The following is a 13446-nucleotide window of genomic DNA, read 5'->3' as shown; positions in this document are numbered from 1 at the left end:
GAGATCAAACCAAAACACATGTGCTTCATGTTTTTAATGCCTTTTATTTATTTGCAGTCACCTTCGAAGGGGAGCCCAGAATTCACCGGAGAGAGGCTTCAGAAATTTGCAAAAGTTCAGTACAGAGAGATGTTCAAAATCCTTGGCAAGAGGCATGCGGGGGCCAGAGTGTCACAGCCCAGCAGGTTGGAGCAGAGGCAGGAGACAGTTCGGAGCAGCGTGGAAGACAGTCGGCGGCACTTACGCTGCTGGGGCAAAGCCCACCTGACTGTTGCCTACATCGTAAACAGAGTAATATGCCCTGAGGAAGACGTCACCCAGGATCCAGAGGGGCTGCCCGTTCTGGGATGGCAGGTAAGTGGGTGAGATGCCCACGACGCACTCGGTGCTATTGCTCTGTTGAGAAGAAGATAGAAAGCTGAGTTAAAGCCCTTTGGTTTGGAAGCTCTGGTCATACCCCGTAACATGGATAACACAAGTACGGATGTGCCCAGCAGACCCATATCAAATATACAGCTCTCTGGGAGCCCACCCAGAGGAGACTATGCAAATAGAGGAAGGTGAGGATAGCGCACTGCGATGAGAATCCATACCGGGAGCACGTAGGCAGAGGGGCTCAGCGGGAAGCTGGTTCCACTGATGGTGAAGGAGATGGTAGGCAGGCTGTCAATGCTGCTGCAGCTAACCGTGTACTGTGGAAAGAGGACGCAAGAGCAGGTTTGCATACTATGTACAGCCACTGCAGACAAAATGCTACATCCCATGGGACTCTCGAACCCCGCGCTTCTCCACACAGAGCTGCCTTCCATCAGCCTGGGAAAGCTCTTTATAACGATCACATGGAAAAGGAAGGAAGTCAAATGCTTTACTATAATTGAAAGGCCTCAACACCCTGAACAAGCAGAGATTATTAGGTGCACCTTACAGATGGGCAAACAGGCACAAAAAAGGTTAAATGAGTTGCCCAAGACCCAACTGAGAGTGAGTGGCAGATCCAAGAATAGAATAGTCCAGACAACTAGTCACCTGCTTTAACAACTAGACCACACTTCCTCTAAGCTGCTTCACCTAACAGAAACCTGCTTAGCGGCAAGGTTCTTCCCCTCTTCCACTTTTAAGCCTCCCGGTGGCCAGCTGTTCTCCATACCTCTCCATCGCTGTTCTCCTGAGCGCCAATGTCCTCCATCAACTGCGAAAAAACCGCCTGTGGAGCAGTGAGGAGGGAAGTTCCAGTGTCCACAATCCCCTGGCAGCCACTGCTACACCAGCCAGTGGACTGTCCGTCAACAGAGAAACTAAGGGAACAGAACACAGGACACTTCAGCAGGAAAATTCCGCAGCAATGTACCTATCTCTTGCATGATGAACCAAGAACATGGGGGTGCTGCCATTAGAGATGTTAGAGCCACTGTTTTGTGTTCTCGTGGCATCTCTGGAACTTTTTAAGTTTGGGTTATCTAAGGTCCCACAGAGACTCAGGGGCAGAGTCTGGAGTAGAACCCAGGAGCCGAGTCCAGAGTAGGAGCCAGGAGTCCAGGTCTTGGCTCCCAGAGTCCTCTGTCTGATCACGGAGGACAGGTTAATCAAAGGCTATTAGCCAAGATGGTCAGGGATGCAACCCACCCCATGCTCTGGGTGTCCTTAGCCACAGATTGCCATAAACTGAGAGTGGACAACAGGGAATGGATCACTCAGTGATTGTCCTGTACTGTTGATTCCCGCTGAAGCACCTGGCATTGGCCATAGTTGGAAGACAGGCTAGATGGACCATTCGTCTGATCCAGTGTGGCCATTCTTATGTTTGTTGTTATGATCAAACATGTTCCAAAGCCCATTGAAATTAATGGAAGGACTCCCACAGATTATGATGGGCTCAGGATCAGGCCCTACATTCCTACAGAAAATATCAATGACAACAACTTTACCCTTCAATTCCAATTTGCCAATAAGCATCCTGGGTGACAGGCGTCCAGACAATCTGACCAGAGTGCAAATTGGAGTCAATCCCTCCAAAGAGAAGTTCACCACCATCCTGAATGCCCTCTTGCCTAAACAAACGCACAGGAGAGAAAGCGCCTGGTTATTTATAGCCATCTCCGGAGTCCAAAGATAGACTGTGACTGGAACATCCAGGATCCTAGCTGGAGTTATAGCACAAAAACCTTCTCAGAGATAGACCAAGAACCCTGGTGACAATGGGGGGGGGGGAAATCAAGCTTATGGGGAGCTTTCGATCATCATGCACCAGACACATTGGTGCTGTGACACCTGCCCGTTCATCCAGTGAGCTGCAAACCTGGGCAGTCCCCAAATACGATGACGGCGGGTGGGTGCCAGTGAGTTTGCAATGGGATGTTTCAGAAAAGCCTCATCTACTGTTTGGAGAAAATGAATCATCTTGTAGCAAGGGTGGAGTTGTCAATCTAGTGCCCGGCGTTCAAAGGTGCCATGGAGGTAACTGTGGGTACTCGGCATCTGGGAAAAAGCTGGCACGGAGTGTCCAGAGCAAATCATAGAATCGTAGGACTGGAAGGGACCTCAAGAGGGCATCGAGTCCAGTCCCTTGCACTCGTGGCAGGATTAATTATCTAGACCAGGGGTCTCAAACACGCGGCACATCCCACACCCCTCCCACACTCCAACCCCCTGCCCTGAGCCCCCTGTCACATCCCACACTCCAACCCCCTGCCACACCCCAACCCCCTGCCCTGAGCCCCCTGCCACATCCCACACCCTAACCCCCTGCCCTGAGCCCCTGCCACATCTCGCACCCCAACCCGCTGCCCTGAGCCCCCTGTGTAGATCAATCTCTGATAATTTTCATATGACTTTACATTGTGCCTCTTCATATAACCTTGTGGTAGGTCTATCCACATGTGACCTCTGTTTTCATGGGACTTTGTATCAAAGCCTCATTTAGAAACTTTGCATTGCCCTTGGTATAATATTATAGCCCTTAAGGATAGAATAACATAGAAGAAAAATTTCTTTTTGCTAGCAGTAGAACAAGAGCTCTCCCCCCCACTCAATCAATTGCCCTGTTGAATGAATGAGGTGTGGATGAGCAAGGCATGGAAGGCAGCACCTCCAGACAGCCTCAGCTGTTGGAGAGGGGCTGGGAGCCAGACCCAAGAACAATAAAACGTGTCAAGTGGGCTCATTAAAGACAAGCAGACATACCGACAGCCTCGGGGGTTAGAAGCAAGCACCTTCTTTTGGAAACACCCTCTTTGCAGCATTGGGACAACACTCAAAAGAAAGCAGCACAAAGGACCAATGGACACAGACACAGAGTTTGAATCTGGTATAGATTTGCATAAGAGGAAAGCTGCTATAAAAGTGAGGTGTCTTGCAGAGGACCCCGGGTCTCGTCTTGTCAACATGGGAGCATCGATCCGGATCGGCAGAAGCCCGGCTCCACCCCCTCCCCCATCTAACTCACCTGGCCAGTGAAGTTAAGGGGAGCAACTAATTGGTAACAACAAGACGGAGTGTGTTTGTGTGTGTGTGTGAGTGTAAGTGTAATATATTATATGCATATAATACAGTGTTAATTAATACATGTATTACTAATAAATGTGGCGTTTTGTCTTATTCCCCCTGAAAAGATCCTGTGCAGTACTTTAAGTACAACACCTGCCACATCCCACACCCCCAACCTCCTGCCCTGAGCCCCCTGCCACACCCCAACCCGCTGCCCTGAGCCCCCTGCCACATCCCACACCCCAACCCCCTTCCCTGAGCCCCCTGCCACATCCCACACCCCAACCCCCTGCCCTGAGGCCCCTGCCACATCCTGCACCCCGACCCGCTCCCCTGAGCCCCCTGCCACATCCCGCACCCCAACCCCCTGCCCAGAGCCCCCTGCCACATCCCACACCTCTCCCGCACCCCAACCCCCTGCCCAGAGCCCCCTGCCACATCCCACACCCCAACCCCCTGCCACATCCCACACCCCAACCCTCTGCCCTGAGCCCCTGCCACATCCCACACCCCAACCCCCTGCCCTGAGCCCCTGCCACATCCCACACCCCAACCCCCTGCCACATCCCACACCCCTCCCACACCCCAACCCCCTGCCCTGAGCCCCCTGCCGCACCCTGCACACCACCTGCACCCCAACTCCCTGCCCTGAGCCCCCTGCCACATCCCACACCCCTCCTGCACTCCCTGCCCTGAGCCCCCTGCTGCACCCGGCACACCACCTGCACCCCAACTCCCTGCCCTGAGGCCCCTGCCGCATCCCACACCCCTCCTGCACTCCCTGCCCTGAGCCCCCTGCCACACCCTGCACACCACCTGCACCCCCTGGGGGCAGCGTTGGGGTGGGGACTTCGGGGAAGGGGTTGGATTGGGGCAGGGAAGGGGTGGAGTGGTGGCAGGGCCAGAAGCAGCGAGGGGGGGTGTCAGTGATGTGGCCCTCGGTTCAATGCACTAGTCCTCATGTGGCCCGTGTGGTCGTTTGAGTTTGAGACCCCTCATCTAGACCATTCCTGACAGGTGTTTGTCTAACCTGCTCTTAAAAATCTCCAATGACAGAGATTCCACAGACTCCCTAGGCAATTTATTCCAGCGCTTAACCACCCTGACAGTTAGGAACTTTTTCCTGATGTCCAACCTAGACCTCCCTTGCTGCAATTTAAGCCCATTGCTTCTTGTCTTATCCTCACAGGTTAAGAAAAACAATTTTTCTTCCTCCTCCTCATAACAACCTTTTACATACTTGAAAGCGGTCATCATGTCCCTTCTCAGTATTCTCTTCTCCAGACTAAACAAACCCAGGTTTTTCAATCTTCCCTCCTAGGTCATGTTTTCTAGACCTTTAATCATTTTTGTGGCTCTTCTCTGGACTCTCTCCAATTTGTCCACATCCTTCCAGAAATGTGGCGCCCAGAACTGGACACAATATCTAGTTGAGGCCTAATCAGAGTGGAGTAGAGCAGAAATGGTACAGTGAAGCCTAGAGACTGTAGCCCCTAAGGAACATGCTACGTCTGATTGGGTAGAACCTTCACCACATTATTCTGCTGTTGGCCCTCCTCAGGGCATGGGAGACCAGAGGAGCTGACACAAAGGGAAAGGGATCATGGGAAATAAAAAGACAGCAGACGGGCTTAAAGAAACAGGGGAATAACCTCCTCCTACTTACCCACTCAGGTAGAAGCTGAAGAGCGGGGCACTGAGGAGGTTCTCCTGGATCAGACCTTGCATCACAGTAGTGGCACCACCAGCAGCAATGGCAGGGAAACCCAGACCGAGGATCCCATCGAACTGAGCATAGACAAAGTCGGTACCAGGCTCAGTCTCACTCAGGCCAAATTCCTGTTTTGTGATGGAAACGTCCTGGATCTGCAGAGCAAGAGATGGGAATAGCCATTACAACCAGACAGAGCAAGCAGGCCACTGAACCTAGCAAACCCAGGAAGGAGAACTTTGGGTGCACTTATCTAACCAGCCAAGAAATCTCAGAGCACTTTCTGTGGGTATCATCACCTCCATTTTATAGATAGGGAAACAGGCACAAACAGGGGAAGCTATTTACCTAACGCTTACCCAGCCCGTCAGAAACAGAGTTGAGAGTAAAAACCAGATCTCCCGACTCCCACTACTAGACCACGCTGCCTCTTACAATAATATGTTGTTACTACTAGCAAGACCCACTGAGGCTCAGACATTCCTCCAAAGCTCTGCAACTGGTGGATGTCCAACTAAAGAAAGGCTTCCCAGCTACAGATGCCTCTCCATACACAGCCTGGGAGTCTGAAGGTTCACGGTGTTGAAAAAAGAATGCTGAGTGCCTTGGGTTTTGTTTGAAATACTCCCAAACATCCTGTTCCCCAACCACCTCGTTTCTGAAAGCCCACTTCAAAAACCCAGATTATATCCTTATCATCTGAAGATTAAAAGTGGAATAGATGTCTCGGTTCTGGCCCTCGGCAAGGCACTGTTTGAACAGAAAATTCCCCAATAAGTGATGGGCTGTATATTCACTAGCTAGAGTGAGTGATCTCAGCCCCCTCGTGGCAGGGCCTACAGGGGAAATCAGAGACTTTCTACCGCTGCCTGCTGAAGGAGTTCGGATGCTAGCACCTGCCAGCTCATGCGAAGCTCAAATAACTATGTCCTCTCCTCAGCTGATGCTATTACTTACTGTCACGGTGTCATAGCCAAAGACTCCAGTGAGACTGCCACTGCCGTACTGCAGAGAGAAGGTCTGTCCATTGGAAGAGTAAGTGGAGGAGTCACTGGGGTTGAACAGAGTGTGGGTGGCTAGAGGTAAACACAGATCAGCGTCAGTTATCAGCTCGTGCGAATGACCGATTCAGACTCAGAGTCGAAGCTCCCCACCCCGAACTGAGCCCGACACTAATCCCCTCTAGAAATGTCCAATAATGGCAAAACTTGACCTTTCTGTAGCACCTTCCCCCTGCGGTTCTCCAACACTTTGCACCCGTTACTAATCAATTAAGCCTCACCGCTCCTCTTCGAGGTAGGTCTAATCACCCGCACTTTACAGGTGGGGGATGAAGGCACAAAACAGGGCAGTGACTTGCCCAATGGGACACAACCCTGCCCCACAATCCTGTTCTTTAGCCACGGGACCATCCCTTCCCTGGCTTGCCTCTTTCTTTGCATGCAGCCGTCTGAAACTGTCACATGTGCCTACACTGATTGAAACAGTTTTTTGGGGCTTCAGACACCTCAGCAATGGAGCCGTTATGGGACTGAAAGCCTTTGAATAGGAATTTCTGCCCTTTGTAATACATGGATTGATTTTATTTTTATAGACACATAAACAGGGCAAGAAATAACGCTGCTGCAGAAGATCCAAGAAAGACAACTGTGAAGGTCTGGACATGTGTCAAGAGCAGATGCAGGAAGGATACCAGACAGGGTGACAGATACCAAATTGCAAGCAGGTAGAAATAGAGGAAGATCAAGGATGCGCTGGACGGACATGGTGGCGACTGACATACAACAAAAGGTTCAAAGATGAACAAAGCCACGAAGCTGGTACGAGGTAGGAAGTGGTGGACAGACTTCGTTCGCCCTAGGGTCAGCTGAGCCGATGGATGGGAAGCAAAGAAGAGAAGAATAATGTGCGTGTCCGTGTGCGTATTATATAATCAAACAGTATCTATTTTAAATTATGTGTGCGTGTATATCTATAAATAAATCAATTATTATTTGAATTCCCATAAGAACCTAGGAGCTCCAGTCATGGACCAGCCCCCACTGTGCCAGGCGCTGTACAAACAGAACAAAAAGAGGGTCCCCGCCCCACAGAGCTTCCAAACTATGTAAATGACATGCGCTTCCATAGTCTTGGTTATCTTTCTGTCTGCAGTGGGACTTCAGAACACTCCTAGCATATTGGGATTTGAAGGGCGTCATTCCTGACGAACAATCCGGATTACGGCTCGGTCAGTGCCCAGGATGGGATACTGTGATAGAGAACCTCCCTCCATGGTAGAGACATTTCCCTCGGCCCCTTGTGCATGGCGATTACTCACTGCAGGCCTGGCTCTGGCAGTACGTCGAGGGCACCCACAGGTTGGAGGAGCCGGTGTCGAAGAGAACCAGGAAGCTCTGGGGTGGGGTTCCAATGCTGATCGCCCCATAGTAGGACATCTAGAGAAAAGGGGGCATTCTTTTCATCACAGGTTCTCCTCCTCACGATCCGTGTCACTTGCCAACCAATAGTATTATTGAGCATGCTGGAGACAGTCACTGCCATCTGCACCACATATGTAATCTCAAACCAATGGGGCTGCCAGGTGGGTGGATGGTGACAAGAGACGGTGGAATCTCATGCAGTTAGAGGTTTTGCAAACGACTCCAACTATGCTAGAGGGTTTCCAAAAAAGGGCAAACTTTCCCCCCTTCCATTTTAACCCTTCTCTTTCCTCCAGAGAGATTCAATTTCTTAAATATATATTCTAGCTAGAGGGCAGCCTGTGCTCTTTATTAGGGCCGAGAGAATTGTTGGGTCTTTTACTCCTCACGGAACAAAATCTATATGGAGGAACCACTGGGCATAGCTGAGTCCCAAATAACTGTGTTTACTAACTACAGCAGAACCTCGGAGTTACGAACAGCAGAGTTATGACCTGATTGGTCAGCCACACACCTCATTTGGAACTGGAAGAACACAATCAGGCAGCAGAGACCAAAAAAAAAAAAGCAAATACTGTACAGTACAGTACTGTGCTAAATATAAACGACTAAAAAAATAAAGGGAAAGTTTAAAAAAAAGATTTGACAAGGTAAGGAAATTGCTCCCGTGCTTGTTTCAAAAGGGCTAAAAGCAGCATTTTTCTTCTACATAGTAAAGTTTCAAAGCTGTGTTAAGTCAGTGTTCAGTTGTAAACATCTGAAAGAACAACCAGAACGTTTTGTTCAGAGTTACAAACCACCTCCAGTCCTGAGGTGTTCGTAACTCTGAGGTTCTACTGTAGACACAAACACGCAAGGCTTAGCTACATACATGTGGCTGCTCTGGTTGGCTGCTCTAGAACACGGTGACCACCATGAGAGGGCCCACAAACTATTTAAAGGGATACTACCCGATTCCTGTACACTACAAGAACCGTCCTACAGAAGATGGGCTGGTGCAAGTTGGAGATCATATTTTCCATTTGAATTTCTCGCTCTCCTCCCATCCTTGCTCCATGGTTGACAGCCTCTATCTTTTCCTTGTCTCTGCTCCATTTTTGTCATTATTTTTTCCAATCAGGCACATACTCACATCCAGGTAGTTAACCAGGGCCTCATAGGCAACAGCAAAGTTGTTGAAGTACTTGCTGGCTGGGTCAGACTTGTGGTTCTTCAGGTAGTCCCTGAGTACGCCCTTCTCCTTCATCACCTCCCGCATGGATTTGAATTTCTTCAGGGGAATTCTGCACAGAACAGAAAGACAGCGATCAAGTCTCCCCTCGTCATTGTCCCTCTTCCTATTCCCCCTCTCTCCTTTTTGGTCTCACTCTTCCTGCTTCTCTTCCATAGCTTCAATAGGTTTGGGATGGGGTAGTTTGGTGGTATGTTTTCCAGTCACTGAAAGAACCCAATGCACTTGGACTAATTAGTGGGGTTCCACAGGGACTGACTTCATTGTAATTACAGCAGAGATAAATTTCACCCCATCTCTTCCATTGTCTTGGTTCTCTTAAGACCTCCCTGAAAGCTAAGAATGGGAGATGGACACTGGGGTAATGGTGTCAATGTTAAGGCCAACCGTGGACTATTGTTTCCTTGGACTCAGGGAAAATGCAAAGCCATAGAAGAAAAAGCTGATCCTTCTTGAGAATAGTACTTCGCACTTGTACAAGCACTACTGATTCACTGATCTGCAAGTCTAGTAAGGTCAGTAGCACTGCCCCCATTTTACAGATAAGTAAACTAATGCACAGAGAGATTAAGTGATTTGTCCAAGGTCACAGAGCCTGTCAGTGGCAGTGCCAAGGACAGAACCCAGGAGTGCCACTCTCTTTCTCAAACCACTCCCCACAATGTTCCTATTCTTTCCTTCACACCAGCATTATCAGCAATCGCTGTCAAGTGGCCACACTGTTATTCCATGCTCACCTCACCATCCCCTCTGAGAGGTGGAGACACACCAAGGCGAGGATCAGCCACTTCATGATGCTCTTCTTGTGCAAGCAGTTTCTAAACAGTCCCCCCGGTTCAGTCCTGGACACCGGGCTGAGGTTGGAGTCCCAGGCTCCCTGCCTATATACCCAAAGGGTGCACTGTTGTCTCCGCCTCCTTTTGCCACTATCTCATTCACATATCAGAAGTTTATCAACTATCAATAACACTTCATGCTGCGGCTTGCCCTAACAGGGCTAAGGACCCTTTATCTCAAGAACAGCTGCTTAATCAGAAGGTTAATTGCCATTATTTTTAAATTACTCCTTGAAGAGAAATGTTGGAATGATAAGAGGAATCGAAGTTCTTAAACTCCCAAAACACCCAACAACCCACCAGCTTGTTCCCCTTTATCTTCCACTTGCTTGCAGTCTGATAGTTCTATCGCATGCTTTCTCCAAAGGAGGAAAAGTTTGATCACACACGACAGCTGACTTATAATGGAAAGAACAACAAGATTAGAATCGTTTTGGGTGACCTGCATTGTTTCCGTCCCAGTACTCGCCTGTAACTTTTCAAGAGGCCAGACAAGTACAAGCAGGGCTGCCCAGAGGGGGGAGCAAATGGGGCAATTTGCTCTAGGCCCCCACGAGAATACAGTATTCTATAGTATTGAAACTTTCTTTTATGGAAGGGCCCCCGAAATTGCTTTGCCCCAGGACCCCTGAATCCTCTGGGCAGTCCTGAGTACAAGGGTATGTAATGTCCCTCAGAGAACAAAACATGGTGGTGTGGGTTGCATATCGAAACAGTCTCTGCTGATTAGGGGAGCTCCATTCACCTTGGAAGGCAGGAATGTCCCCATGGTGGCCTTTTAAAAAGGACCAAGGGGTGAATTTTAGGGAAGGATTTTTATAACACCCAAGAGCCCCATTGTTTGTGCAACTGTATGTTTAATTTGCATTTGCTGTTACACTGAGTGCGTGACAGTATATCAAATCTTTGCATGTAAGTACAGTAAAAATTGTAGTAGTGAGGCCAGCTAAGTACTTAAAAGAGATTATGCAAGGTTAGATGAGACTCTTACATGCAAAAAAACCCGAACATTTAAGTCATCATTAGCCCCACAAATATCCAATTTGCCCTCAAAAGTAATTGCAGGTGCACTGGTAACTCTTAACCTTAACTCTGCCCAGTAGTTACACTAATGGAGCAGTGGGAGACGCACAAAAAGTGTCTTTAAAAATCAGTTTTGTCTAAGCTGAGATACCAAACACTAAAATGCCTTATTCGTAATCTTATTGCTATTAAATGGTGTCACTACAGAGCAGAGTTAGTTATTTGGGTGCCTTCACCATGCATTTCCATTTCTTAATAAAAATCTTAACTCTGAATTTCTTGGGTTTGGAGATGATCACTGTCATGTTTTTCACCTTGCCATATTGAGATGCACTCTAAACCTTAATTCCATTATAATCGTTTTTTGTCTGGGACTTAATAGAATATTTAGGGTTGCCAACATTGTATTTCAAAAATAAAGACCGGTTTTCATAGCACGCGCACACATACATCGATCTGGCTGACATTGTGGAGAGGTGGGGGTGGCAACTTGCCAAAACTTGGTGTCTGTAGTTTGCATATTTATTATTATTATTAAGCAACACTCACCAGGGTATTTCTTGCTGCTTTTTGCAGCTCCTGATCCTCTTGTGCGGTGAGGAAGAAATCTCTGCAGGGTGCCATTTCAGATTTCAATGCGGGGTGAAGGCCCAACTTTCAGCAGGGGGTCCAGAGGCCACTTTGGCACGACGGAGGAGCGGCCGGGACTAATTTGAGCAGTATTGAGACCCCGTACGGCCAGGTCAAGTTGCCAACTGGCGGCACTTCACAAAGTGCAATCCCAGAGGTGGAGCACGGTTCTGCCCGATTTCAGGTGCCAGAGCGATCCTCCGGACCACCCTGGCTGCTGGCAGTGCTACACTCCTGGTTGAAATATGGGATAAAAGGCACTCGTACTGATTTTGTATTTAAATAAGGGGCATCCCTTATAACACAGGACTGTTGTTATCCCTATGGAGGCACAGCCCAGCAGACCACCAGGGGCGGAGAGCTCTGATAGTAAACTCGATCACCCTTGGATCTGCAAGGGAGACTTTATCAATGGCCTTGCTCGGCCTTGGAGAACGAAGCCCCCCAGTGCACAGGACAGGAACAGCAAAACCTTCCCCACTACTCAGCAGCAACTAGCTCAACTCCTGCGTCCGTCAGCTGGGGCCACCACTTCATCATCCAGTTCCCATCGATACCCTCCAACGTCAATCCCTGTCCTGATCATTATCGCTGTTTGCTCCTGAGTCCCGAATCACGTGGATTCGGACACGAGCTGCTAGGGGAGCGAATTCCAGATGTGCATCACTCACTAGGAGAAAAACCCCTCTGGACATTTCGTCTATACTTCAGAGGTTCCAGTTCCAGGGGCATCAGTGTTGTCCTGTTGCTGCTAAGTTCAAAGGGAGCTTCACTTGCACCCTTGTGATCGACTGTGGTGGGTTTTGCAAAGATTTCACAGGGGGAAGGGCCAGAAGGGACCATTTCGATCATCTAATCTGAGCTCCTGCATAACACAGACCAGAGCATTTCACCCAATCATTCCTGAATCAAGTCCAGTGTCTGGATCAAACCACCAGTGTGTAGCCCTGTTCTGAGTGCATTGTGCCTACTTCCGGCAGATAGCTGGGGGTGGGAGGTGTCTGTCTCCCCTTTCCCCCACCCCACTTTCTTTTTAAACTGTCACTTTGTCAACACTTGAACTTTTCACGCCAATCAAGTCTTATGGAATTGCTTCCTCCATAGTCTCTTTTCCTAACTGCAGATGGGTAAATTCTTCAGCTTATTGACATAAGAGCAGTGCCATACTTTGCAGCAGTTTAGATGTCTGATCTCCTTGATATCTGTGGGAACAGGGAGAGGTGCAGAACAGCAAGGAGAAGGAAGACTCTCAAGCTTAGCTACGCAAGCAGCAGCTCTTACCCTCCATCCCCAAAGACTGACTGTTCTCAGCAGAGGTATATGCTACGTGGCCCATATCCTGTTCTCTGGATTTTTATTATAAAAGGGCAAATATAAATATCAGCTCACTCAAGGGGACCCTTATCACCAAGGACCTAGATAAACAGTGGAAACTGCTCGCCCCATGGGCCAAAATCACAGAAAAGCAAATTGAACGTGGGTGGGAAAGGGGCACGGAAGGAACCCTGTTACCCCACCTCACACACTCAGATCTGATTTGGTCTTGCAGAATGTTCCTTTCTCCTTCAAGCTCCATTAACAATGGGCAAAAGGCCAGGTGCCTGGTTGTATCAGCTGAAGCATGATTTATTGCCAACACTAGAAATGTAAGAATTGCTAAACTGGTTCAGAGCAGTGATCTAAATCCAGGATCCTGTGGCCATCATTAGCAGATGCTTCACGGGTCACTGCAATGAACATCATAGTGGACAATTATGGAGTAACCTGCTCCTAAAGGAACTTTATTCCTGACTCCAGGCAGTAGTGGTTGATGTATTCCCTGAAGCATGAAGGTTTATAGTCCTCGTGCATTTTCTATCCTGTCTGACCCAAACATGGATGTTCTCATTATTGATCTAAATATCTACTCACCTGACATCCTACCAATTTTTTTAGGTTCAATTATCTTTCGTGGCAATGAGTCCCATATGTTAATTACATACTGTGTAAAAAATGGATTTTCTTCCGTCAGTTCTAAAATGCACTGCCTTTCAGTTTTATTGGATATTGATTTGGTTTTGTCTTAAGAAGTTACTAGGGTACACAGGAGCACCTGAGACTTCTCTATTG

At 48.6% G+C, this 13446-nt stretch overlaps 1 protein-coding gene across 1 annotated transcript; it reads right to left on the bottom strand.

Moving 5' to 3' along the window:
• Positions 1 to 44: 44 nt before the first annotated feature.
• LOC117875842 (gastricsin-like) lies at positions 45 to 10157 on the bottom strand. The gene is made up of 9 exons (XM_034767343.1): positions 9586 to 10157; positions 8750 to 8900; positions 7515 to 7632; positions 6152 to 6270; positions 5150 to 5349; positions 1926 to 2048; positions 1148 to 1295; positions 594 to 692; positions 45 to 396 (listed from the first exon to the last, which is right to left on the bottom strand). Exons 1-9 carry the CDS (start codon positions 9639 to 9641, stop codon positions 241 to 243), a joined length of 1170 nt encoding a protein of 389 aa, XP_034623234.1. The 5' UTR covers positions 9642 to 10157; the 3' UTR covers positions 45 to 240.
• Between the last annotated feature and the right edge of the window lie 3289 nt (positions 10158 to 13446).

The sequence above is a fragment of the Trachemys scripta genome, chromosome 4, assembly GCF_013100865.1.
Source record: "Trachemys scripta elegans isolate TJP31775 chromosome 4, CAS_Tse_1.0, whole genome shotgun sequence".
NCBI classification, from domain to species: domain Eukaryota; kingdom Metazoa; phylum Chordata; order Testudines; family Emydidae; genus Trachemys; species Trachemys scripta.
Note: the sequence above shows the minus strand (reverse complement) of the source record. Positions and strands in the feature narration are given on the sequence as shown.

Coding starts and splice junctions, on each gene's coding strand:
- LOC117875842 (XM_034767343.1), bottom strand. CDS start 9,641: ATGAAGTGGCTGATCCTCGCCTTGGTGTGTCTCCACCTCTCAGAGGGG. Junction 5,350..6,151: donor TTGGCTATGACACCGTGACA/GTAAGTAATAGC, acceptor CTTGCTCTGCAG/ATCCAGGACGTTTCCATCAC. Junction 2,049..5,149: donor TTCAGCTTCTACCTGAGTGG/GTAAGTAGGAGG, acceptor GCGTTTGTTTAG/GCAAGAGGGCATTCAGGATG.